At 38.8% G+C, this 27,859-nt stretch overlaps 1 protein-coding gene across 1 annotated transcript; it reads left to right on the top strand.

The window, feature by feature from the left end:
* Window positions 1–220: 220 nt before the first annotated feature.
* On the top strand, window positions 221–27,255 carry LOC145982768 (endoglucanase A-like). Its single transcript, XM_083116133.1, has 9 exons — window positions 221–290; window positions 2,897–3,061; window positions 10,291–10,386; window positions 12,369–12,551; window positions 14,371–14,545; window positions 16,603–16,765; window positions 19,604–19,768; window positions 26,178–26,317; window positions 26,987–27,255. The coding sequence occupies exons 1-9, from the start codon at window positions 236–238 to the stop codon at window positions 27,201–27,203; spliced, it is 1,359 nt and encodes a 452-aa protein (XP_082972259.1). The 5' UTR covers window positions 221–235; the 3' UTR covers window positions 27,204–27,255.
* The last annotated feature ends 604 nt before the right edge of the window (window positions 27,256–27,859 follow it).

The raw sequence follows: 27,859 nt of genomic DNA, 5'->3' as shown, positions 1-27,859 counted from the left end.
GTTTACGAAACAGAAGCTAATGACTTGCCTTGGCGGATGACAAAAAGATGAAAAACTTCCGTAATGATCAGACAGTAACGTCTTCAAACAGGAAACAGATTTACAGTTGGCAGGTAATCTCTTACGCTTCCACAGTTGTGAGAAAGAGGAGTTGTTTTTTTGTCTCCCATTGTTCAAGGTACTTCTGCTTCTAGGTATAAAGCAAGCTGTGGCGAAGTGAACGGTCTGTCTCACCATGTGGAAGTCAACTCTATTGTGTGCATTCCTCTTGTTCTCTGGTCGTTTTGCAGGTAACGTTGGAACTGTTTGAAATTTTCTTTTCTGGAACTGTGTTTTAGATGGCGCTGAAGTGTCTGGGAATTTCGTGAGGAAGGAATGTTAACTTAAAATTCGCTTACACCTGTTTGCTTTCAGCAGTTAGTGCTTCAACTTTAGATTAGTGAGGGAAATTTGGGTACGGTGTGTTATTACCAGACCTCGGATTGTACAGTTTTAACCTTTTTTTTTTACCTTTACAGGCATGTAAGAAATAATAAGTTATGTCAGCGTTTCGTTACAAAACGCAACAACTGATGAAGTTTTACAGAGCCTAAAAAACATATTTTGCTTGTTAGAACCTATTTTAGATTTATGCGCCTAAATCAAACATTCTTGTAGGTTTCTATATATTTTTAAAGGTTTTACAGGATTTTTATCTCACACGGGCATTTGCTTTGTTTGGTCTTGAAAAAATTAAATGTCAAACGTGTTTGAAACGTACTCTCTGTCGATTTCCCTTCTTCCAAGTCCATGGTGATTTTTCAAAGCTCTATACAAAGCAAAATGTCTGGTGTCACTGTTACCTGTACAATCCAAAGTGATCTGACTGTTTGGTCTTGCTCACTTTCGCGTCCCTTCGTGCTTTGTTGCATTCACACCTTGCAAACTAACATAACATTTCACCATTGAAGTTTGCACCACTGACTATGTTTTCGTTGAAAGATTATTTTCAGCATACAAGATGATCCTCACAGACAAAACTGCGGAGTTTGACTGTGGTTAACATGAAAAACGATTGTTGCCTAACTACACGGCGAGAAGTGGATTTTAATAGCAAATTTCCAATGAAAAGTTCTGCCATTGCCTTAGGGTTAGGCAACACACACAACGTTATGCAGGATAGTGCGTATTTCAGGATAAAGGTGTCCCATTTTCACACTTTTAGAACCTATAAATGCGAAATCTAGTTAAGACTAGAACCTGGATGTTAAACAGTAAAGACATTCAAAATAGGCAGACTAAAGAACACCAAAACTTGCTACCAATGAAATACATCTGTAAATCATGCTCTATTTAATTAGGTCAACATACTTGATGGCGCATGACAAGATACTTCTTCAGTTTTTCCACAGTTTTGTCTTCTATTCGATAACACATTTTTCACTACGGAAAACCCACGTCTACTGACGTTACTGGAGCATATTTAAACAGGAGGAGTTGAAAGTCCCGAATAGAAAAAGTTCATATTTTTCTCGGTGTATAGTTCGGCCTGCAACACATGGAATTGAATTTCTAATATCAGGAAAATATATGTTTATAGGCATTACACAAGAAAGTAGGTAACATAAACTTTTGTGTACGAAACCCTAATTCCTAGACCTTAACTTACATTAAGTCACTTTTATGTAGGGTGACCGTATGTCCCGTTATGACGGGGAGAGTCCCGTTTCAGAGGCGTGTCCCTTTCTCTCACTCTGTCTCACTCTGTCTCTCTCTCTCTCTCTCGGTTGGATTGGGTTGGGTAGATTGAGTTGGGTATTTTTCTTTCTCTTTTAATCTTTCTCTCTTTTCAAATCTAAATGGAGAGAGAGAGAGAGAGAGAGAGAGAGAGAGAGAGAAGGTAAGAGGGAGAGGTGGGGGAGAAAGCCCTCTAGCCCTATATCTCTCTCTCTCTAGAGAGAGAGAGAGAGAGAGGGGGGAAAGAAAGAGGAAGAGAGGGAGGGAGAGAGAGAGAAAATGATAGATAAAGAGAGAGAGAGGAAGGGGAGAGATAGAGATGTGAGAGAGAGGGGAGAGATAGAGAGGTGAGAGAGAGGGGAGGGAGAGAGGAACAAGAGAGGGATAGGGGAAGAGATTTAAAGTTACTGAGTCTTAACACAGTTGTGTGTCTGATATTTAGGGGAAGGTTTTCTGGGAGATTTATAAACGATTGATGAAGAATGAAGCTGCTTTTAAAAAGATTGATTCTTCTGATAAATACTCCTTGCCTTACTCAACTTCAGCGTAGGACTATCATATAGGTTGTTCAGAGAGAACAAGTAACTATGTAAGTCATACCGAGATTATAATAACCATTTGACAACGGGGGATCATATTTCAGTCATTCTTTATAATGTATCATTTATGTGATTCATCCTTTAAGAAATAATAAAAGTAATTTTATAATTAAGTCTAACCGATTTTCAGGAAATGGGGGTGGGGGATAAGTGATCTCCTTGGTATGTCTCGTGTTTGGGTCAAAATATTATGATCACCCTATTTTTATGACATCTGTAACAATAAAGTCTGGGCATTTTAAAAGTATTTCGAATTGCACTGCACTTGGACTGCAGCGTTCAATACGATCGGTAGATAAAACTAAGAAGACATTGTTTTCCCGCGTCATAAACAGTTGTTTTTCGCCACAGTTATCACATAGCATTTAAAATTGTTCTTGTACATACATTTCCACACAGTAGAAGAACTTCAACCAACATCTGGATGACTTTCGATTTCAAACAAATGAACAACGAATGCACGAGTCAGGTAGTCAAGCTTGCAAGTTCCACGCTATGGTCTGGATTGCTCGTTTCATTGTTGTCTATATTATTATTAGTTACCGTTTAAGAAACATAAGCACACTGTGTTTTCTTTGCAGCTGCGCAATACGACTATGGCGAAGTCTTGGGACTTGCCCTGATGTTCTACGAGGCGGAGCGATCCGGGAAGCTCCCTGAAGACAACAGGATTCCCTGGAGATTTGACTCCGCACTTGACGACAAGGGACAGAACGGGGAGGACCTCACAGGCGGATACTACGACGGTAAGTTTTGATTTATTGATTTTGCTTTGCTTTTCTTCCGCTTTTTGCTGGTCGCGACGATGGGGATGGGTGATGGTATGATAAAATTTATGAACTTCCATGCCCAGATCTAGATTCGAGCCCAGGATCCCTGGCGTCTATGCGAGCTGTGCTAACCTCTGAGCCACGGAGGGTGTCACGATGGTATGTGAACAATTGTTCATGAGCAGTGAGTAAATAACATTCTCTTGGCGATAAGTTTACATTTTCTCATTCATCAGCGTCTTCTACAAGTTCACCACCTCGAAAAAATTGAACTATATTTCTCAGCTTCCAATGACAGAGGGGTTCGGGATTGTTACGATGTTGTTGCATTTGTTCCTTTACACCCAATAACAACCTCAAGCCAGTGAACATCTCATGTCCCTTTGAAGCTGAACCAAGAAGGTCGGAAAGAACTCAGGGATTCCAAAATCTTGCCCATATATACAACTTATTGCATTTACCCTCTGTTTATTGGCTGCAAATATTAACAATTTTTAAAATTCCGATATGTTCATTGTTGTCAACGATCATGTCTCTTTTAATTCTAGTTTCAAAGCATTGAATACACTGGGGAACAAAAAAAAGATTTTATTTTGCGGCATAAAGTTTAATAACAGTTTCAGCACACAAAACAGCTGTGATTGCCAATTGTATGATTGGTTCAGTTGAATTGACTCCAGTTATAAAAATAAACACCATGGAAAATATAGGAGGTAAAATTACTCTACGCTTTTCTCGGTAATATCAAAATTTGATAATGGGCTGAAATTCCCATAATAAACATATTTATTTATTTGTAAATTGTTGCTAGGCAACTTATGAAGCATTGCTAGGCAATATATCGGACACTCAACAAACCTTAAGGAAGAATACTAAAACATAAAAATGGTTTTAGAAAAAAATTGAATATGCTGAACATAAGTGGCTCGTGTGTGTGCATTTGAAGATGGTGATTTTTTTACTAGGACAACAAAGTGGGTACATAAAGTATCCCTGTTTCCTATGTTTGTGGGATAGTCGTGCTAGAGAAAAGCATTGGACGATAAAAGTTTGGCCCCCAAGGGAAAATATTAGTGGGAAAAGCTAATATCATTCATGAACCGCTGATAGATAGGGACAAAATCATCCTTCCGCCACTGCATATTAAACTTGGGTTGATAAAACAGTTTGTCAAGGCCTTAGATACAAGTGGTGATTGTTTCTAATATATATGCCACACTTTTCCAGGACTAAGTATTGAAAAATTGAAGGCAGGAATCTTTGACGGACCACCACAGATTCGTACACTCATGAATGATGCCAATTTTACAACTTACATGTCTTACATCGAATCTGAGGCCTGACTGAGCTTTGTGTCCGTCGTCAAAAACTTTTTGGGGAATCGCAGAGCAGAAGTGTACCCCGATATAGTTGGAAATATGTTGAAAAATTTTTAGAAATTGGGAGCTAATATGAGTGTGAAGATACATTTTCTACATAGCCACATTGACAGATTCCCTGAGAACCTTGGTGATTTTAGTGAAGAACAGGGGGAAAGGTTCCATCAGGATATAAGGATAATGGAAGAAAGGTACCAGGGACGGTGGGATCGCCACGTGATGGCCGACTACTGTTGGAGCTTACAGAGGGATTGTCCTCAAAAGCAATACAGCAGGAAATCGTATAGAAAACGTTTCACATAGTTTGTTACTTCATTGTGTACATATTTTCTTAATTATTTTGATCATAGGCCTATATAAATGTATTTTTATAATAATGATTGTAATCACAAAAATAAATATTAAATGGTTGTTGGAAGTTCATTTATATATATGTCTTATGTTTCCGCCATTTTGGTTTAGTTGCATTTATTTCATAAATTAGAGCCAATTCAGGAAATATATTATTATATCATTATTCAGCAGCATGAAATTGCCCTAAATTAGCTCTCAAACACTGTGCCGCAATTTCACTGTTCCCCAGTGATATTCACTTATCGCGATGTGATGTAGTTGCTCAGGTTTAAATCAAGTCTAACATGTAGTCTAATTTAATAATAACCGTCCAGTTTCGACTTCACTATGTATTAAAATGGGATAACACTTGTCTGTCGCAAGCGTATGGACACAAATTATGTATTGCCATCTGTAAGTAGTTTTGCCTGAGCAGTCCCGTTGTTATAAAATAAGTATTGTTTTTCTTTCTTCAGCATATAGGCAAGTAAAACGAATTATAATTTAAATTCTCAATGTCTCTCTAACAATTAAACTCTTATAATTACTATAGAATACTTTAGAATTGCACAATTTCATAAACTTCTCTGACTTAATAAGCCTAAATGACGTAAAGAATAATAACGGAAAGACACTCGATTTGATTTTGACAAATGGACAGGGAATAACAGTGACACGGAGCACACAACCACTAGTTCCTGAAGACACACACCATCCCTCGCTGCTAGTAGATATTAATCATGTCAAAGAAACCCGCTATAAAACTTGTCGTAATCTACAGTACAATTTCAGTAAGGCCGACTTTCCATCCATCTATCACAAACTGCTTAACACGAACTGGGATGTATTGAAAACAAATAATGACGTTGATCAGGCTACAGACGTGTTTTATGAAATTATATATAAAATATTCGATGAATGTGTCCCCTTAAAGAAAAGCCGCAAAAGACAGTACCCGTGTTGGTTTACGAGCAGCATTATTAAAAGTATAAGTAGGAAACATTACCACCACAAGAAGTGGAAAAAACAGGCGGGAGACTTTCGATAAGGAAATTATTGATGCATACAATAGTTATGTTGCCAATTCGGAAATAAATATTGCAAGAGATAGCACCCAGTTTTGGTCGTTTGTTGCAAATAAACATAAGAAAAGCAACAAAGATCCTGTACTGTTCAAGGATAAAGTGTTGTCAGACCAACGTTCAGTGGTCGAGGCTTTTGCACAGCATTTTCAGTCGGTGTACAAAAAAGATCCCCCTAGATACGACATGAAAGTATTGCCTAACCATAAACAATATGAAACTTTGGATAATCTTAATATTACAGAGATAGGAATTGAAGACATAGAAAAAGCCATTAAAAATTTAAAACCTAAGAAATCAGCCGGACCGGACAAGATACCTCCCTATGTAGTTAAAGGTTGCAGTGATGTGTTGAAATACCCATTGTATCTAATTTTCAACTTAATTCTTGCAAAGCACAAATTCCCTGAAAAATGGAAAGCCACGGCAATTTGTCCACTTCCCAAAACCAATAACACTAATGACGTACAAGACTACCGACCAATAAGTATATTATCAGCCCCAGCAAAAATATTCGAAAAAATCATGCACTGTTACATATTTACTCACGTAAAACCTGTAATATCATCGTTTCAGCATGGCTTTGTACCACGTAGATCAGTGTTGACCAATCTCTCCGATATTACCAATTTTATAAGTTCAACCTTGGACGAAGGAGGTCAAGTTGACGCAATATATACAGACTTCTGCAAAGCATTCGAATTGGTTAACCACGATATCTTATTAAGTAAATTAGCATGCTTCAATATTTCTGAACCACTGCGCCAATTGTTCGCTTCCTATTTGCAGAACCGTAAGCAGTACGTGACGTATAAAGGCCACACATCTTCAAAGATAAGAGTCACCTCTGGAGTACCCCAGGGGTCTAACCTTGGGCCACTTCTTTTCACGTTACTTATTAACGATTTGCCTGATTCATTTGAAAATTCACACAAATTGCTTTTCGCAGATGACCTGAAATTCTACAGGAAAATAAGCAAACAAGATGATAGTGTTCAACTTCAAAATGATATTACAAATCTAGAAACGTGGACAATAAACAATGATTTAACACTAAATATCAATAAATGCCATTTTGTATCATATACTCGAAAGAAAAACCCAGTTGAATTTCAGTATCAAATATACAACCATACTCTAGCAAGAAATTTTTTAGTCAAGGATTTAGGGGTTATTTTTGATTCAAATCTTACTTTTAATAAACACGTAGAACAAATAATTAGTGAAGCGTTCAAGAGCCTTGGGTTCATTCTTAGAATGGGGAGGGATTTCAAGAGTATAGACACACTAAAAGTTTTGTATTATTCGTATGTAAGACCAAAACTCGAATATGCATCTGTTATATGGAATACAGACACAGCAAAGTACAGTGAAGCAATTGAAAGAGTCCAATCACGATTTCTAAGATTTTTAAAATACAAATTTCAGAAAGTTTACCCCACATTTGAACACTACGACAACCTAATATATGAAAGTCGGTTTACAAAGCTGTGCCATAGAAGAACGTTACAGGAAATAGTATTCTTGTGGAAGTTGTTAAATAACGAAGTAGATGCTGAACATCTACTCTGCCAGATAAATGTTCGAATCCCGTCTTCGAAAACTAGACTCAAGAACGAAGTTTTTCTTATAAAGAAGGCTAAATCCGAAATTAAAAAGAAATCTCCATTGTGGAGAATGTGCACCAGTTACAATAAATTGCTAATCAAGAATAACACCATTGACATCTTTTCTACGAACCTAAGGGACCTCAGTAAAGCCACTATTAACACAATAACCTAAGCTTAAACACATAATTTCCTAATGAAATAATATGTGATCAAGTGTGTGTGTGTGTGTATATATATATAGGTAATAATTTTAATGTATTTTATGTAGGTGTGTGTGTGTGTGTGTGTGTGTGTGTGTATATATATATTACAGAAATATATGTAATTGTATTCACTATGTATCCTTCACATGGGATCTGTAATTAGGTATGTACCTGTTGAGTTCGATAAATAAATAAATAAATAATAATAGAGTTAAACGTAGTCTTAAAAACTATCATGCAATTTTCGGTTTCTACACTGTTTTCGCCAATTATCATGTTCTTTCATACTGACTCCATATCTGCTCATTTCGTTAAACATAGAGATCTCCTACGCTTTATTCCTGCGTTTCCATATCTATGGATATGGGTAAACTAATAATAGAAATAACAATTATTATTATTTGTGATCACTGATTTAAATTTAGTGACAGAATTCACGATGTCTTCACGATGACAGCGCAGAAGTATCGAGATTCATGTACCCTTTATGATGTACAAACACTTGAAATATACGATGACACTTTCTCGGTCACTTTGTTCTAGTTGTGAAGGTGTGGAAGTTGTGGTATTCTTCCATTTCGTGCCTTCTTTTCGGACATTGCAGCATATTTGGTCTCAGGATTATTCCATTATTTTGTAATAAATATACTCTATTCATATGCCAGAGGCGTATATTCTAGGATACCTAGGCTATCTGCAAAGCCCCGGATTTTTAGGTGTAGGGAAAATCAAGAAATTTTATGAGCTCACACTTTAAGATTAAATTTCTTTGAAATATGAGAACCATTCTTCCAATCCAATTTTACAGCACCATCCTATAGATTATGCAACAAAATCATCCCGTTCGTACAACAGCACAAAGATCTTGGAGTCATTTTCGACAGCAAACTCACTTTCAGCCACCACATAGATTACATAACTTCGAGAGCCATGAAAACCCTTGGGCTAATTTACAGATTCACAGATATCACACATGTTTCTGCCCTCAAAACCTACTTTACATCGTGCGTCGTACCTATTCTTGAATATGGTTCCTGTATTTGGTCAATGGTCTGTGATAGCAATATAAAGAGAACAAACAAAGTGGTAAATTTCTTTATCAGAATAGTCAAACATAGATGCCCAGCCCTTGCAAACTTTTCCAAACATGAAATTCTATCCACTCTTCAAATTCATGATCCCTCCCTTCGCCGTCAAGTTTCAGATTTAACATTTCTTTTCAAAATCATGAATGGACAACTTTTCACTAACGAACTCTTGCCACATCTTCACATCCGGATCCCACGTACCAACAGCAAATGCAACAACTTCTTTTATACAAAAATCTCAAGGCTATCCCTAGAACAAAGGTCATTGCTCTATAGGCTACAAACAAGGTACAATACACTAGTGGATTCTCCAGGCTTCCATCTATCTAAGCAGGCTTTCAGAAATGCGTGCATCAAGCAGCTGAAGAGTAATTAATATTTTTTATACCCTTGTTATTGTTTTATTATTATTGTTTAATTTTTATTATTTTTATTGTATTATTCTTGTTACATATGTGTGCGTGCTTCTCATTTGTTAATTTCTATTTTTCTCGCTGTTGATATCCTGATATAAAATGGATTTTCTCTGTATTCAGGATTTCTCAAATAAATAAAAAAAATTAAAAAAAAACTATAATTTAAAATTTGAATTTGCCTTGACGAATTGAACTACTCGAGGCCTAATGATTATGGGACTGATTTAAAGGTGCAAAATTATGGTCTGGAAAAGGAGAAAAAGGTTCTGAAAAGGTGCAAGAAAAAGGTGCTGATAGAATGTCTTTATTCAGGTCTAAACCATTTATATTAACATTCTTTATTCAACACTGTAGCAAATAATATAATTTATGATAAACATGGTATAATTTATATTAATTATGGCATTTTATAGCTCTCGTTCTGCTCTACAAAATCTATAGGATTTTATTTAGCTGCTCAAGAAGAGTGAAAATGATTTATTTTTCTGTCCAATTTTTTAACAAAACATGAAAGAAAAGGAATAAAAAGGTGCTGAAGCATCAAACAGGGGGTAAAAAGGGGATAAATGTGCTAATCCCACGAAAATGTGCAGCAAAGGGTGTTCATTTTACTTGATTCCATGTCCTAAAATACATCTCAAACGATCGGTATAGAAACAGCTATATTTTTATAAAGGTGCTGCACCTTAAAATCCGTTCCCTACTAATGACACATCTCGATCAGACATAATTTTAAATATTATGATGAAAACTTTTGTATTCTTTATTGTTTTCGACAGGAAGGCAATTCCATGTCAATAATCAAAATTAATTAATTAATTCATTACAAAACGGTAACGGGTAAAACCCTCTTTCAGCACATTATTTTTTTTCAATTCGGACACTACAGTCTGGTGAAGTAGCCCACATCTTGAACTCAGCATACACCACTGGCACGTGCATATGCATGTAAGTTAGGTTTGTTTTCATTTCTCGTTTTAACGTGTTAATTATAGTATTATTGTTGTAAAATACGACAGTTGTTTTTTTTAATATGATTGATATTTTCGACACCTAGAGAAGTATTTAAGTGTATTTTCTTCCTCTTCTTTCAGCTGGTGACCATGTGAAATTTGGGTTCCCTATGGCCTACTCTGTGACGGTTCTCGCTTGGGGATTTATCCAGTACCACGATTCATATGATGCTGCAGGTATGCCTACAAATCTTACTAATATATACCACTTTCATATTCATTAGTTTGCTTCTTTCATTACCAGGTGTAATTGAGGTGTTTGTTTTCTAGAATACATATTTGTATACATTTTTCTTGTTTTATGCTAGCCTTGACGATGAGGTTGATTCGTGAGTCGACCACTCAGCGTGTTTGCATAAATACAGCGTTCCATCATACAAGAATAATAAGCGCTTAGGTTATTAATGCATTGTTGACACATTAGACTTACCACACCAATAATAATTTACTGTCTTCAAGTGGCTTATCTTCTTAGCATTCCTTATATCGCAAAAAAGAAGTACATAGAAGGAAATATGACAATCATCATTAATTTTCCGTATGGATGGCAGTAGTACACTCGCCTGAATTAGTACTCCGGCAGTGTTTCCTTATACAGCATATTTGCAGAAGTTACAATTCAAAATACAAGTGTATCGATATACGCTGTATAAAACACAACTTATAACTAACTTCAATCACCCTGTACATACTTCGCAATGGAAACTTTAATTTGTTATAGTATAATTACTAGTATAATGAAATTATAGGTGATTATCAATGTGGATTTAAACGTAACAGATCAACTACAGATCAAATTTTTCCCATCAGAGAAACACTTGAAAAAAAAAGTGGGAATATAATCAAAATGTCCATCAGCTATTCATTGATTTCAAAAAAGCATATGATTCGGTCAAAAGAGATAAATTATGTAACATATTAGTCGAGTTTGGAATACCCATGAAGCTTGTTAGTATGATAAAAGTATGCACCAGTGAAACAGAAAGTAAAATTCGTGTGGGTATTAATGTGTCTGACAAATTTACAATTCATGATGGGTTAAAACAAGGAGATGCATTATCTCCATTGCTCTTCAATTTTGCCTTAGAATATGCTGTTAGGAAGGTAAAAGAAACTAACGAAGGACTAAAATTAAATGGTATGACTCAGTTTTTAGCATATGCAGATGATGTAGACTTATTAGGGGATGATATAAATACAATTAAGGATAATGTTAAAATATTTTTCAAAACTGCTAAAGAGATAGGTTTGGAAGTTAACAAAGAGAAAACTAAATATATGCTTACAGGCCTAAACCAAGTGTTAGGTAATAATCAAAATCTAATTATTGATAACAACTCGTTTGAACCAGTTTCCAAATTCAAATACTTAGGAGTAATATTAACAAATGAAAATTATATTAAAAAGGAAATAAAAAGTAGGCTTAATTCAGGAAATGCAAGTTACGTCTCTCTTCATAAACTTTTGTCTTCTCGTTTAATATCTAAGAAACTAAAAGTTAAAATATACAAAACAGTAATTTTGCCTGTAGTATTATATGGATGTGAAACTTGGTCCCTTACATTGAAAGAGGAACATAAATTGAGAGTATTTGAAAATAAGATCCTTAGGAAAATCTTTGTACCTAAAAGGGATGAGGAGACAGGTGAGTGGAGAAATTTACATAATTTAGAACTACATAATTTGTATTCGTGTCCAGATATTATTAGAATAATTAAATCAAGAAGACTTAGGTGGACAGGCCATGTGGCACGAATGGGAGAGGAAAGAGGAGTTTATAGGATTCTTGTTGGGAAACCTGATGGTAAGAGACCTATAGGAAGGCCAAGACGAAGATGGAGGGACAACGTTGAGATGGACCTAAAGGAAATCGGTAGGGATGGAAAAGAGTATATAGATCTTGCTCAAGATAGGGACAGATGGAAGGCCTGTGTCGCTGCAGTCATGAACCTTCGGGCTTAAGAAGGCTAGAGAGTTAGTTAGTTAGTGATAATTACTACAGAAATATTTATAAAACGTTCCTTTATAAATTTTAATCCGTTCTAGTACTACAAACTTTCTACATAAACTCTCATCATACGGTAGGCCTGACTAGCAGACAGGAATATCTTTTGAAGGAATATATGTTATCTTTGATTGAAATAATACTCTTATTACAGGACAAACCGACTACCTCCTGGCAACGTTGAAGTGGGGTACTGACTACTTCATCAAGGCCCACACTGCACCCACCGAGTTCTACGCCCAGGTGGGGGATGGCAATCTTGACCATGGCTTCTGGGGAAGGCCTGAGGACATGACCATGGAGAGACCAGCGTTCAAGATCGACGAAACCAGCCCAGGTGAGAAGAAAGAGGTTGCCAGATTCCTAGAACTAAATACTTCAGCTGCTAATGCCTGATGCAACGGATTACCTGCTGATCTCTTGACACTAACTTGAATTGTGTTTGTATTGTGTGGGTGTGTGTGTGTCAGTTATTTTACGTCGCTTTTCGCTTTTCAACCTCTTAGGTTATCGGCGACGATGAGAATGATGGTACAACTGAAGAACCATTCCATGTAAAATTCAAAAGGTTCAATTTTCATTTGAAATTTGATATACTAAAAGTGCTGTAGATCCATATCTTTTATATTTCAGAAATTACAGTGGGGAAAACAGTGCGATTTGACAATTTTTTTCAACATCTTGTTAAATTTCAAATTGCAATAAAGTAGGTGAACGAAAGGTGGCCCTAGTTAAGCTTCTAGGGCAATTTACAAATCTCTGAGAGAAAAATTTCTGAAATTAAAGAAATAACTCCTATCAGTACCAAATGGATATTTTGGAGCATTGCTTGTAACTTTTATTTAAATAAAAGAATTGCAAAACCGTTACATCTGTTCCCAAGGTGGCCCATGGGTCCCAAAGGTGCGGCCCACGGCTTATAGTTGGCTTAGGAAATTATGCTTGTGCTTAAGGAATCATATTTCAGGAGAGTATATTCTAGGCTAGCTACGCTACCTGCGAAGCCTGAAGCCTAGGGGGAAAAATACAGAAGAAAAATCGAGTAGAAACTGTGAATAAACCTAATTTCAAAAATGTGATAATGACGATTCTGCCGTTGGCAACATGAATTCTCATAAGTTGGCAACCTGAATTCTAATAAGTTCGCAACCTGAATTCTTATAAGTTGGCAACCTGAATTCTTATAAGTTGGCAACCTAATTCTTGGAAGTTGGCAACCTAATTCTTGGAAGTTGGCAACCTGAATTCTTAAACGATGGAACCCGAATTCTTTGAAATTTGCAACCTGCGCCGCGGTGGCTCAGTCGGTAACGCGTCTGACTACCATGCTAAAGGTCCCGGGTTCGATCCCCGGCTGGTTCAAATCCGGGAACTTTTCTAACGTTGGAAGCGGCCCAGGCGTCTACCCAGCGTCGAATAACATGGGTACCCGGGGGAAACCCTTGGGGGTAAAGGCGGTCAGGGGCGTGGTGCTGATCACATCACCCCCACTCACAACCGGATCAAGAAAGTGTGGGGCGTTACCCCCACACCCCCTATACGCCTTCATGGCGTGGTGCTAAGCACAGGGGAACACTTTACTTTTACTTTTTGCCTCTCGTGGAGATAGCAACTTGGCTTCCTTAAAGACATCAAGAACGAGCAAAGTGTGTGTCTAACCACTTATACGCCACTGACATATTTATTCATGTTTTTTCACGTTTCACGAATAGCAGACCTCCGTGGAGGAGTGGTCTGCACAGACCCTACGACGCCAGGGGTTACAAAATAACTTAACTAAAATGGCTGCTGGCCGACCGAGACAGTTCGTTTTCTGCATGGTGCACCTGAACGGGACTGGATATATTAATGTAGTGCCATTTGTTGCTGTCTTAAATACTTCTTAACGTGGGCCACCTTGGGAACACGAGCTACCTTATTTCGACAATCAGGGCATCTGTAGAAGTGATTCAGACGGCGTTGGAAAGGTCTTGAAGGATCCCATAAAAAACAGGCATCTTTTCTGTCGTATTAAAAAAGACACGTTTCATTGAAACACCCTGTATTTTATTTTTGTGAGATTTTTCTCAGTAAACAAGAGTTCAAGAGAGATACAATAATTTAATTTCTATTGATTGTTGCTGTTGATTATCTCATAAATAATTCATTTTGTCCAGGTTCCGACATAGCTGCAGAGACCGCGGCTGCATTCGCCGCTTCCTCGATAGCCTTCCGGACGACTGACCCCGACTACTCGGCTACCCTGTTGGACCACGCCGTCCAGATGTACGACTTCGCCTACAACTTCCGCGCGAAGTACTCAGACTCTATCCCAGAAGCCTCGTTTTACACGTAAGTCCTATCGTTATTCAACCTTATCATTTTTGGGCATGTTTATACAGGGCGTTTCCATGATCTTGAATCAAACTGGAATAAACAGTGGAATAAGAGAACTGAAAGCTGCGGCTTGTAGATTTAATGCGGACATTACTACAGCGTATCGTAGAATTCTACGACGTAAACGTTACAGTAGGTGTTCAAAATGGCGGCCTCCAACGTCGATGCAGGCACGACAGCGTGGCAAGAAGCTCTGTCGCATCCGCTCAAACATCCGTGAAGTCGTTCTGATGATGTGGACCATAATAGTGTGACGTCATGAGTCCAAACAAAGCTACCACGTATTTTTTTCCTATCTCGAGCCATTGAAATTTACATCGGAAGGGTTAGTTTTAACAATTGTGAAAGCAGTTATGAAGCAAAATTGTGATGCGTATCCTACATCAATGTGAAGATGAGACTTCAGAGAATAGGTCTATATATAACACATACCTTACAAATGTAAAGAATAAATTGAGTAGGAAATCTAGTAAAGCGAAAGCTCCTAACGACGTCCGATCCGGAATCGCAGCCAATGGGCGGCAGCGTGACAGACTTGAAATCGGGTCAGCTTCGGGCCTGCTTCGGCTGTGCTCGGAACTGGAATTTCTAGATTTTGTATAAAATGCATGATTTTCTTACTCCGGTTATTCTTTACCTTATTCTTTGTATGGTTATATAGTCATATTCTCTGAAACCTCATCTTTACATTGTACGATACACATCACAATTATGCTTCGTAACTGCTGTCACAATTCTTAATGGAAATTTCAATGGCTCTGGATAGGAAGAAAACACGTTTCCACTTTGTTTAGACTCAACACGTGCTCCGTCGTCTGCTGTAACGTCACCACTAATACGGCCCATCACAGGCAGCAAGGATTCTTGCCAGGAGGAAATGCAAGGGGTGCAGGGCCCAATCATCAGCCGTTTGAGTGAGGAGGGCCTGTTGGCAAGAAACCTTGCTATATCGTCACAACGACTACAGAGGAACAGAGGAAACGGTAGCTTTTTTTGGATTAATTATCCACATAGAATTTGTAAATGTCTTACAAACCTCCAAGATTTTGTCATTCTATGGTTATCATGATTATTAGATACCAACACGTATAATCCAAGAGTGAGTCCATTCGGTAGGGTGTCTCAGGGGTGATTTCATATATCTTTACGTGTAATTAAAGTGGCAGACGTTAACGTTGTTCGAAATTTTGGTCAACGTTACTTCTAATTTAATGTGGTGTGTTATCACTAGGATTTTTATGACCTAAAATCACCAAAATATGCAAAATATGAGCCTATGACCTAAAATTGAAAAAACTATGCCCTTACAACTGAACTTTTTCAAATATCAATATTTAACATGTGTTGAGAATTTTTTTAACATACTATTTTTAGTTCACTATACAAGTCCTGAGTTGCAATGTGCAATGAATAATTTCTGTACAATTTCAAATACAAATGATTGCCTATTGTCAGCCAGCAATGCCTTGCACTGAGGAAAGCTTCTTTCTACTTCGGCTGACACAATAGGAGCATGTTTAAAGTTTGTAATGATATTCGGTTCAACTTATGCTGTATCGACAAAAAAAAAATCTCCCAGTGATTTTTTTGCAATAGAGCACAATGCATGGTTCTTTTGTGAAAAAAAAACTTTTCTCATTTTCGTTGTGAATAAAACTGTGAATAACTTTCATGGTGCTTGTGGTGAAGTGGGGCACCAAGTGTTACCATTTTTCAGGAAATAAACTGGGCCGTATGATTGTAAAAAAATTCAACAACTTGATTGAACATGAGAGTAAGAACGAATCCACTTTGAAAATGGCTGCATTTTCCTTGAAAAAGCGAAAATATGCTGAATATTTACCGAAAATCTATCAACATATGTTCTATCAGGTAGAAATTGCCAAATATGCCTTTAAAACACACCTTTATGATATGCATTTCTAGCATATATATATATGCTAAGTCATGAAACTCCTAGCCCTAGTTGTCACTGATTTCGGGCAAGGTTATATATTCCCAATCATTTGCAGCTCCTACACCTACAATGACGAATTGGTGTGGGGAGCGGTGTGGCTGTACAGGGCGAGCAACAACCAGACATATTTGGACACCGCTGAGAGCTTATACGAGGAATTCAACATGAACTTCAGACCTGGAGATTTCTCCTGGGATGATAAGCTAGCAGGAGTACAGGTATGTTCGTGGAAAATGCCTTAAAATTCGGTAGGATATCTTGGGGCAGCAAACCTCAAGAGGCGACAAGGTGATTTTTGGCGGGGAAAAAAATCACTGATTTAAATCACTTTAAATAAATAATTTAAACTGTAGAATAATGTTCATAAGGAATTTGTAGTTATCAGAATCCCTTTTGATGAAAGTACATTAATCTCATAATCATTTAATAGTGTTTATTAGGCTCTAAGAAAGGAAAATAAAGGAAACGAAAAATATATATGTACTGATGGTTTTAAGCTCATACGAAAGGAAATGTAAACACATATTTCTCTTGATTTAAAATTAAATAAGTTTTATAGGCAAAAATAGCAAAAAATTTCTGTAGAAAAATATACAAAATACTAATCATGTTAAACCATAAATAGTGTAATTATCATTAAACTGAAAATAAACATGGGAGCTCAATTTTTTCAAACTAACATAAAACAATTGCCAAAAATCAGCTACAATGACTATAAAAATATCTAATTTAAAAATATAAGTTACAATTGTAGAGCACATCGAGAATGTTTTATTTCACTGGAAGAAAAGTTACTGAAATTATTATAGTTTCATTAACACACTCAACAAACATTTCCAGAGTAGGTTCATATATACAGTATCAGAAACATAAAAATGTATATTTACATATAATATTTAATTTGTATTAATCAAACTTTTAAAATATTTTACAAAGCCTTCCTGTAAAAAACATATATCTATATGTATGGTGCCAAAAACCATACAAGCAATTTTAAGTGTGTATTGTTTTAAAAAAGAAAATTAAAATTAAAAAAATCCTATTTAATTTTTTTTAAAAATCGTCATTTTTATCCACCCTGCGAGGCTGCAAGATGTATAATTATTATGTTATTGCATATGTGGTAGGTGTCCAAAAAGACCCACTGGCTTTCTGCAAAAACAAGTATCGAGTTGATAAAGAGAGAAACATGTTGACCTTGTGGGAATAAACTTCTCCCAATTATTATAATATTTTTGCATATTTTTTGTACCAAGTAAAAATATTCTGGTAATGTAAAAAATATGAGACTTGAGGGAATAAATATTTCAGCTTAGGAAACCACAGAACCTTAATCAGGCACTGTTCATGATAAAAAAAACTACTCACTCATAAAATTTATCAGTCTGCAAAGATAAAGGTAAAATTCCAAATATAATATTCAGTTGAGATAAGGATTGAGGTTTGAACGTCAACATATGTATGCCATAATTTTTCCTCATATGAAACACTTGTGTACACTGTTCATAAAATATATAGTATACAGTTGGTTGGTATACAGTCGATACCATTTTTGGTTTCTGCCTGCAGAACAGAATAAACTTAATAAGTGGCTATATATGAATCCAGTCTCTTGAATGTTCAACTCCACCATTTGAAAAATTTAGATATTTTAGATAAAAAATATTATCAATGATAAAAACAAAAGTTCCTTAATGGCTGTTGGCTGTGGTATGAAAAAAAAAAACGTTTTCATGTGTGTCTCTTACTGTAAGTGTACACTGCCACTTTTAGGTAATTGCGATGATGATGATAGATGAAAAGGGATGTGTCTAAAATTTTCAATCTGAAAGGATGTAACATTTACATTTTTTATCTCTACTGCAGAAGTCTACATATTGAAGCTTAAGATGCTCTGAAGATTAATACACTAAAGAAAGAAATTGTGTTGTAATGATAATCGAAAAAAAAATATTGTAATGGGTTACCCGAACAAGACAAGATCCTACAGTTATCATAACATGTTTGCATTTTCGTCATTTTACGTCACTTTCTTCCTCTTGACAACAATATGGATGAATAACAAAGTGATTAAATGAACGATGTGACAGACCAATACGACAATGGCTGACTAAGGTTCAAACTTCAGGCCCCTATACTCTTAGCACGTTACCCTGATGGAGTCAATATAAGAATTCTGATTTTTTTTTTACGCTTTACAGTAATGTTAAATTACGTGAAACATATCTGAATGATGCTGTCCTTTGAGTATGTTTTTTAAATATACAGGGTGTTCCGTCCAAATTGCCCACATTTCAATTCATCATTGCTAAAGGGTTGTGAAACATAATGAATACGAGTCGTACTAGACGAAAGGTAAACTCAAAGAATTTTATTGCATGAAGTACTAAACACGAATACACCAATACACCTCTACACCGATCTCTAACACCTCTATGTGTGCACCGTTTGTAGCACCAATAATATCCAATCTGAGAACCTCCCAATTGTTTATTAACACTTGCAGTCACCAAAAACTTCGCACACCATGCCTTAATGGTTTTCCCATCAGGTGCTTCACCTCCATATTCTCTCCGGTAATTTCTTTGCACCGTAATGATTGATTTGGTATCTGCAAACTAGAATACAAATTGTGCTCGCTGCTGCAGAGTCGTCATTGTGCTTTATGCGATTGTCGCGCTTCATAGTGAGAGAACGGTGAACTTCGAGGTCTTGCAATAAAATTCATTGAGTTCTCTTTCGTCTATTACCATATGTTTCATAACATTTTAGCAATATTGAATTGAAATGTAGGAGGTTTGAACGGAACACGCTGTATATATAAGTTCTAATTTACCATTGGTTTTCGTTTAAATTGTCGTAGTTTTTGTGTCATAAATAATAATATGTGTTTAAAAGTGTTAACAATACATTTTCTGAAAAAATTGTTTCCTTAAAAATTAAATTTAACATAAAAATATTTCAGGAATAGTATTACACAGTACTGTTTGAGGGTTTTAATTGAAGAGAGAGATCATTGTTTGATAACATTGCTGAAGTTCTTTCCATTGTTGCAGGTTCTTCTTGCACAACTGACAGAGAAGGACGGTTACATTGCCAGCGTCACTGAGTTCTGTGACCACATGGTGAACGACCAGGAGAAGACACCGAAAGGACTCCTCTACGTCAGCCAGTGGGGTACCTTGAGAACAGCGTCCAACATTGCTTGGATTTGCTTGGAGGTAATGTATTGAGGATCATCTATGACTATTTTATTATACTATATTCGCCTAAAATAGTTTTCAAAAGCTATTTAATAGATCTCTCTCTCTCTCTCTCTATATATATATATATATAATGCTTCTGTATTTAGTTGTTACACACACACACTCCCTTTAGGCCTTTAACTCCTTAACTCCTCCCCTTTCTCTCTATTGTGTGTGAATACAGGGTGTTTCCGGGCTGATGGTACAAACTTTCAGGGATGATGGAGAAGGGCACATGTGTCTATTCGAGATAAGGAACCCTGGTCCGGAAACGCATTAGGCGAAAGTTATAAGCGAAAATGGCTGCATGAAGATGTAATACTTTTATTACCTGCACAAGTTTCACAAGCTGTTCCGTGGCCAGCTCGGTCACCTGATCTGACCCCATTTTATTTCTTCTCGTGGGGGTCATTTGAAAAGTCTTGCGTACGAGGCACCTGTTGAGACTGAAGAGGATCTCCTGTCAAGAATTCTCGCTGCCTGCGACATTGTTTGAACGACCCGGGGTTGTTCCAACGGGTACGCCAGAACTTTGTGCGACGATGTCAAGCCTGCAGCGAAGCTGGATGGCGTCACTTTGAACAACTGTTGTGAATGTAGCAGCAGCTTGTGAAACTTGTGCAGGTAATAAAAGTATTACATCTTCATGCACCGATTTTCGCTTATAACTTTCGACTAAGTCGTTTCCGGACCAGGCTTCCTTATATCAAATTGATACATGTGCCCTTCTCCATAGTTTCTGAAAGTTTGTATCATCAGCCCGGAAACACCTTGTATATATACAGGGTGGTGCAAAATTCCGTTTACAACGCTTGGGAGGTGATTCGACAAGTAAAAATAAGGAAAAAATGCCATGTGAAAAAATGTCGAAATCGGCACCGTTTTCGAGTGACAGGCGTGCGAAAATCGCCTCACACCATGTTTAAAGCACAATAACTCAAGAAGGAAGAAATATAGCAATGTCGGATTAAAATAATACAAAGAAAATCGTACCTGGCGAATACAATGGTGCAGCAATTGAGGCCCAGTGTAAATTGCGCAAGGGGACTCACAAAGAAAGTGGGGAATCCCCTGATGGAAAATACAGGAAATTTACTACTATTTTCTACATAATGGTGAGATCGGAATGTAGCCAGTAAAAAATGACGACGTATGTCCACATGTCCCACTACTGCTGGGACACCCACACTCGGGAAATAGGAAAATAACTGCAAATCTCCTGTTGCACATTGTTCACATTGCGGTACGAAGAAGAAAAGAAACCAATTTGTCGAATGTCCCACTACTGCTGGGACACCATCCCAAATGGAAAAATATGGGAAAACCAAGAAAAAAGTATTCAATTCCCTAATGTTGACACACTACTTTGCAGTACGAAAAACAAAAGTTAAACAATGACCACATGTCGTCAGGCTGTACATACTACAAGAGAGCTCCCCAAAGAAAGTGGGTAATCCTCGAAAGAATGAAGACGGAGAATGGCGAGAAAACGCACACAATTGCATGTAAAATTTCCAGGCACAGCACATCTTGAAGGGATTATCCTGAGAAGCGCACAACATCCGCACATGCAGATCGACGGTATGTACTACAGCGATCTCCAGCATCTTCACTCGCACCTTTCACTAAAGGACACTATGCGGTGCTGATAGGGGCTCACAAACACTGGCATACTCAGAGACGTTGTTGAAAATGTCCGCCATTGACTTTAAGACAAAGATGGCATCGGCGAAGCATTGATTGTCTGGTACGCGCAAATACCTCTGGCATGTCACCAAATGTCCCAGCAGCGGCACTAACACGAGCAACGAGGTCTTCGGCACTTTCCTCAGGGGTTTCATGCACAAGCCTTTTCATTTCTCCCCCCACACAGAAATCCAGTGGAATGAGGTCGGGGGAGCGAGGTGGCCACGGTAAAGGTCTACCCCTGCCAATCCAACGATAGCCGAAAAAGCGTTGAGTAAGGCCCTGGTTCCCCGGTCAAAGTGCGTGGGGGCGCCGTCGTGTTGAAACCAGATACCTTGTGTATCTGCCAGTGACACGTTTTCCAAAAGTTGAGGTAATACGTCATGTAGAAACACCCGATAATTCCCACCACACAAAGTAGAGGGCAAAATTTACGGATATATCATGTGGTCACCTACTACGCCACACCACACATTCACTGCGAACCTATGTTGATGATGGAGCACAATGATTGCATGCGGATTGTCCATATTCCAGACGTGGCTGTTGTGGCTATTGAACATGTCGTCCATGGTGAACATTGCCTCATCGGTCCACAAAACTCTTGTTGGGAAATCTGGAATGGCAAGAGTTAGTTGCACGTACTATTGGCAGAAATTCATGCGTAGGGGAAAGTCCGTGGGCAGTATGTAGTGCACCTTATGCAATTTGTATGGGTGCAATCCCTTCTCCTGAAGATCGCAGAACACATTGCTATGGTGGGTTTGTCGCGTACGAGCAATGACACGTGTGCCGGTGCCAGGAAGGTCTCATCGCGTCCAAAACGTCCTCTTCAAATTGCAGAGTACGGGGTCTTCCACAATCCCACCTACGGGATAGTAGAGATACAGTTTCACGCAGTCGATCATCAGGTCTTTGAAAGAGTGCATGTGCTGCCAACCGCCTATTGGCAAAACGTTCGTGAAACGAACGCCGTGCTTCACGGTTGTTTCGGTTTGCATCTCCATAAACGAGATGCATATCAGCAAGCTCGTGGGTAGAGTACTCCGCCATTGTCCTGTTCGAGAACCGACCAACAACGGGGGGCACTTTCCCTCCGAGTGACGGATCACAACTACCGTGATTAGCACCCACGTAATGTTACACATGTGTCCACGCAGTTGTTGCAAACCGAGAAAGAACACTGGAATACGTACTCTACGTACAATATTCCTTGGAGCAATACAACCACACACACACGCCAGACTAAACTCCACGCTGCGACACGCAGAACATGCAGGAAGAACAACGGTCGACTACACTCTCTACGTAGTATCCACCAATGCTAATACGTAACAGGTGACCTACACTCCCAGCGCCTCTAGTGGGGCTTTCTGTATCAACCTCAGCGTAATCTGACGACATAGCGTTATTTTCGGGTGAATTTCCTATTTCCCGAGTGTGGGACGGTGTCCCAGCAGTAGTGGGACATGTGGACATACGTCGTCATTTTTTACTGGCTACATTCCGATCTCACCATTATGTAGAAAATAGTAGTAAATTTCCTGTATTTTCCATCAGGGGATTCCCCACTTTCTTTGTGAGTCCCCTTGCGCAATTTACACTGGACCTCAATTGCTGCACCATTGTATTCGTCAGGTACGACTTTCTTTGTATTATTTTAATCCGACATTGCTATATTTCTTCCTTCTTGAGTTATTGTGCTTTAAACATTGTGTGAGGCGATTTTCGCACGCCTGTCACTCGAAAACGGTGCCGATTTCGACATTTTTTCACATGGCATTTTTTCCTTATTTTTACTTGTCGAATCACCTCCCAAGCGTTGTAAACGGAATTTTGCACCACCCTGCATATATGTATGCGCGGTAAACTATACACTGAAGCCTAACGTTTATAAATGTACAAAATATAGATAATTACAAGTGTACGGTGTATAATTGAAAAACACAAAAAAATTAAAATTAGGTAAGTACAACCTTGGTGACAATGAAGTTCGACCAGAAAGGAATACTTGATTAAATGCACAGAAGCATAGGCGGTGGAATGGGTGACCCGCAGAAGTGACGCATGTGTGTAAGAGGAGGTGTGTGAGCAGGCAAGAATCGTGATCCCAGCATGTTGCACCCAAGGTCACGTAAAGAACGAAAACGGGGAACTATACGCGTGACATTGAACTTCGACCAGGCACCAGACCCATACGGAAAAAAATCCAGATAGTGGCGCATTCGACGGAAGCATGACGTCACGGACACGATAAGGGAGTCCGCCGTATATAAGCGCGAGCTGTGCACCGAGGAACCGCAGTACATCATCACCATGGCCAGGGGCAAACCTATTGACAACACCTTGAGGACAAGAGTGGTGGAGTTGCAACGGGATGGACTCAGTGAACGGGAAATAGGGCGCCAACTGAACTTCGCCAAGTCAACCGTCCACTGCATCATCAAACACCACCAAAATACGGGTGCTACAGAGCCAGGTAAGGCCCCCGGTCGAAAACGCCTGCTGAGCGTGCGTGACCTACGGATATTTAGGCGCTATATCCAGACCAACAATCATGTTTCTGTGGCCGAATTACGACTGTGGACTCGAGAACGCTTTCACATTGAAGTGTCAACCAGAACCATTCGCCGTTACCTACAGCGATGCGGTTACCGAGTGTACAAGGCGAAACGTAAACCCTTCCTTTCCATGTTGAACAAAGGCAATCGACTACGGTAGGCACGAATGTACCGGGGATGCACATTTCGGCAGTGGAACAGGGTTTTGTGGACGGACGAATCCATTTTCAATGTTGTGTACGGGAAAATACGGAAAACAGTCATTTGTCGGAAGGAGGAACAGAATGAAGCAAAATGTTATGCACGTCGGGTACAGAAACCTGCGTCAGTGATAGTATGGGGATGCATGACGGCACCTGGGGTTGGCCCACTACACGTCTGTGAGGGCATTGTGAATGCACACGCCTATACACGCATACTGGTGCGGCATCTTCCCACAGTGCGAAGGCACCTGTTCTACAGGCGACGTCTCATCTTTCAACACGACAATGCCAGGCCTCATACAGCGCGGCTGACAAGAGAATGGTTGACTCACCATCACGTGCGAACTCTGCCATGGCCACCATCGAGTCCCGACCTCTCGCCCATTGAGAATGTGTGGCGTGTTCTTAAGCGACGTGTGCAACAGAGGGGACCCACGACAGTGGCTGCTCTTATCGCCTGCCTGCAGGAGGAATGTGGAATACCTTGAACGACTCGTCCGCAGCATGCCCTGACGCATTGCCACAGTTATTCGCCAACGGGGCGGCGTCACACCATGGTAAACAGGATCCCCTTTAACAGTGGTCGAACTTCAATGTCACGTGTAGATGGACGAAAATGTTTTATTTTGTGTGGACACCATACATTGCTGCGTTGTAGCGGAAATTTATGTTTTCCTTTGTTCCATGTAGCCTGCTGAATAAAATATGTTCAGCATATGCATGTGTTCTCCTTCTTTCACAACGCACTCCTATATTTGTGACTGGTCGAACTTCATTGTCAGTAAGGTTGTAAGTATATTTCATGGAGGCAATGAAGTAAATGAGGTACCGTGTCAGTATTCATATATTAATGTCTAATTTGTTGTTTACATATGGCAAAATTAGGCATGCAGTATAAATTTTAACGCGATTACATATGTTTTTATCTTCATTTTGCGTGCACCTATTAGAGAAAGGTGGGCCAAACTAAAAAAATGATTACCTATCAAAAAAATGTTTGGAACAAATTGTCGTTCAATTCATTCAACTCTGCTTTGCCATTTGATTTTTTTTGCTACCTACAAGTACTTTAATAGTGAGCCACGACATACCTTGGAAATAATGTTTCTCAACTCTTCCTGTAGGTTTTTGTGAAGTTATGTTAATACTTTGCTCAAATTATTATATATTTATATACTCTTCAATAGTCAACCTGTGATAATGTTACATTGATGTACATAATTATATGTGCCTATCTCTTTAGACATTTGCGCCGATGGAAGTTTTGTTTTATACAGTTTTCATTCACCTTTTAAAGCTGAGAATTATATGTACATACGAGGGGTACAGCAAAAGTCATGGCAACCATTTTTAATGCGGACCAGGCAAGAAATTTTAAACTATACAGTGGAGACCCCGTCACATGCATTTTATTGTGACGCCACTAGATAGCAGTGGCTGCCAAGACATTAAACTGAGGGAAGCGGGAAGTCAGTGCGTGTTTAACAGTCGTGCAGGATGTTAAACAGCTTTCTTATGTGAAACTAGCAGTTCTCCATGGAAGGAATGCGAGAGAATGTCACACTGAGCTTGTGGAAGCTTTAGGAATGATGCTCTACCATACTGAACTGTTGCGAGGTGGGCAGGAGCATTCGGGCGTGGAAGAGAAGCAACTGCCGACATGCAACGTTTAGGACTCCGCGTATTTTGTCTTTTTCTCTATCCTGATACAGATCTCATTAAACGCTAGCACATATCGTGACCTTCCAATTGTTTTTTTTACAATTTCTTGCCTGACCGCATTATCCTGGGGAAAAAATAGTTGCCACGACTTTTGCTGTAACCCTCGTATATATTATAATGCTATTGCGTTACTGAGAAGCAAAGTAGCAGTTTAATAAAAGATAAACTACACATTTTAGAATCTAATATTTGGCATTGATTCTGTCCTTGCAGGCTGCTGAGCTGGGTCTGAACGTAGAGGCTTACAGAGAATTGTCCAGGTCCCAGATCGACTACGCTTTGGGATCCGCAGGAAGGAGCTTCGTCGTTGGATACGGGGAAAACCCACCTACTCATGTGCACCACAGAGGAGCGTGAGTAAAAACATTTTCCTTGTCACAGTTTACATGATCCAAGATAACCTCAATCATCTATGCTTAATTATATACTGTGATAGAGTTTTAGATGAAGAGGTTTTGGTTTCCATACATTTTTTTTTTTTTACTGCCGATGTAGACTATCCGTGTTTCCGTGTTTATACGTAGACTCACATCACTGAATGCCAAGATCAAGAACACACAACAGAAATATTGAACGCAACAAACTCGAGAACAACTCCAGCGCGAGAATAACTACATTTTTTTAAGCATAAACAGAACATAAACACCAAGAACAAAAATGGTTTGGTTTGATTTTATTTTCGTTATTTTGAATCGCTTTTCTGCCTTTGGGGGTAATAACGACGATAGGAATGAGTGATGATATGATGCAATTGATGAATAGACACTCACAAGGAACACCCTTGTCCATGCCGGGATTCGAACCAGGAACCTCTGGCGTCGCCAACCACTCGGCCATGGAGGTCGACAGAACTAAAGTAGTGATTACAGTTTCGTCAACTATTATCTTTACTGTCGAGTGCAGTTTTACACATATCGGACCTTACTATGGTGAGAAGTACAGGTGATTGATTGATTTGCTCTATTTGCGATATGCAGAAGTACAGGTGAGACTTCCAATTAATTGTATTCTATGATTTGCAGTTCCTGCCCTGATCCACCAGCATCGTGCGAAGGTGCCCTGGACAACCCAGACCCCAACCCCCACGTGCTGTACGGAGCCCTTGCAGGCGGCCCAGGCGAGAACGACGAATACACTGACCTCAGGACCGACTACGTCCACAACGAGGTGGCCTGCGACTACAACGCCGCCTTCACAAGCTCTCTCGCAGCTCTCAACAGCCTCAGCCTGAGGAAGTGAGGAAGCTCATCTGGAAATTCTAGATGCCTCATCTTGTAACTGTACTGTGTACTGAAATGAAATAAACAAATCTAAATTCTAAGCTGTATTTTTATGAGCCCCGAGCCTTAAAAGAATTAGCAAGATCCTTTCGACTGGAAGTCGTATTATGAATGACAGGAACTTTTTCTGACTTCAACAGTGGCACTTGTCCTTTCTTGTGTTGACCAGCATCCAAAAACTATTTCAGGATAGGGTATGCAGATAACTAACTAACTAACTCTGTAGCATTCCTAGACCCGAAGGTTTATGGTTGTACCAACACAGGCCTTCGATCTATCCCTATCCTGAGCAAGATCTATCCACACTTTTCCATCCCTATCGATTTCCTTTAGGCCCATCTCAACGTTGACTCTCCATCTTCGTCTTGGCCTTCCTACTGGTCTCTTACCACCAGGTTTCCCAACAAGAATCCTCTAAACACCTATTTCTCTCCCATTCGTGCCACATGGCCTGCCCACCACCTAACTCTTCTTGATTTAGTCATTCTAGTAATATCTGGACATGAATACAAATTATGTACTTCTAAATTATGTAACCTTCTCCACTCACCTGTCTCCTCATCCCTTTTAGGTCCAAATATTTTTCTAAGGATTTTATTTTAAAATAAAGTAGTT

Source organism: Lepisma saccharinum, unplaced genomic scaffold (assembly GCF_977018435.1).
Source record: "Lepisma saccharinum unplaced genomic scaffold, izLepSacc3.1 HAP1_SCAFFOLD_408, whole genome shotgun sequence".
NCBI classification, from domain to species: domain Eukaryota; kingdom Metazoa; phylum Arthropoda; class Insecta; order Zygentoma; family Lepismatidae; genus Lepisma; species Lepisma saccharinum.
Note: the sequence above shows the minus strand (reverse complement) of the source record. Positions and strands in the feature narration are given on the sequence as shown.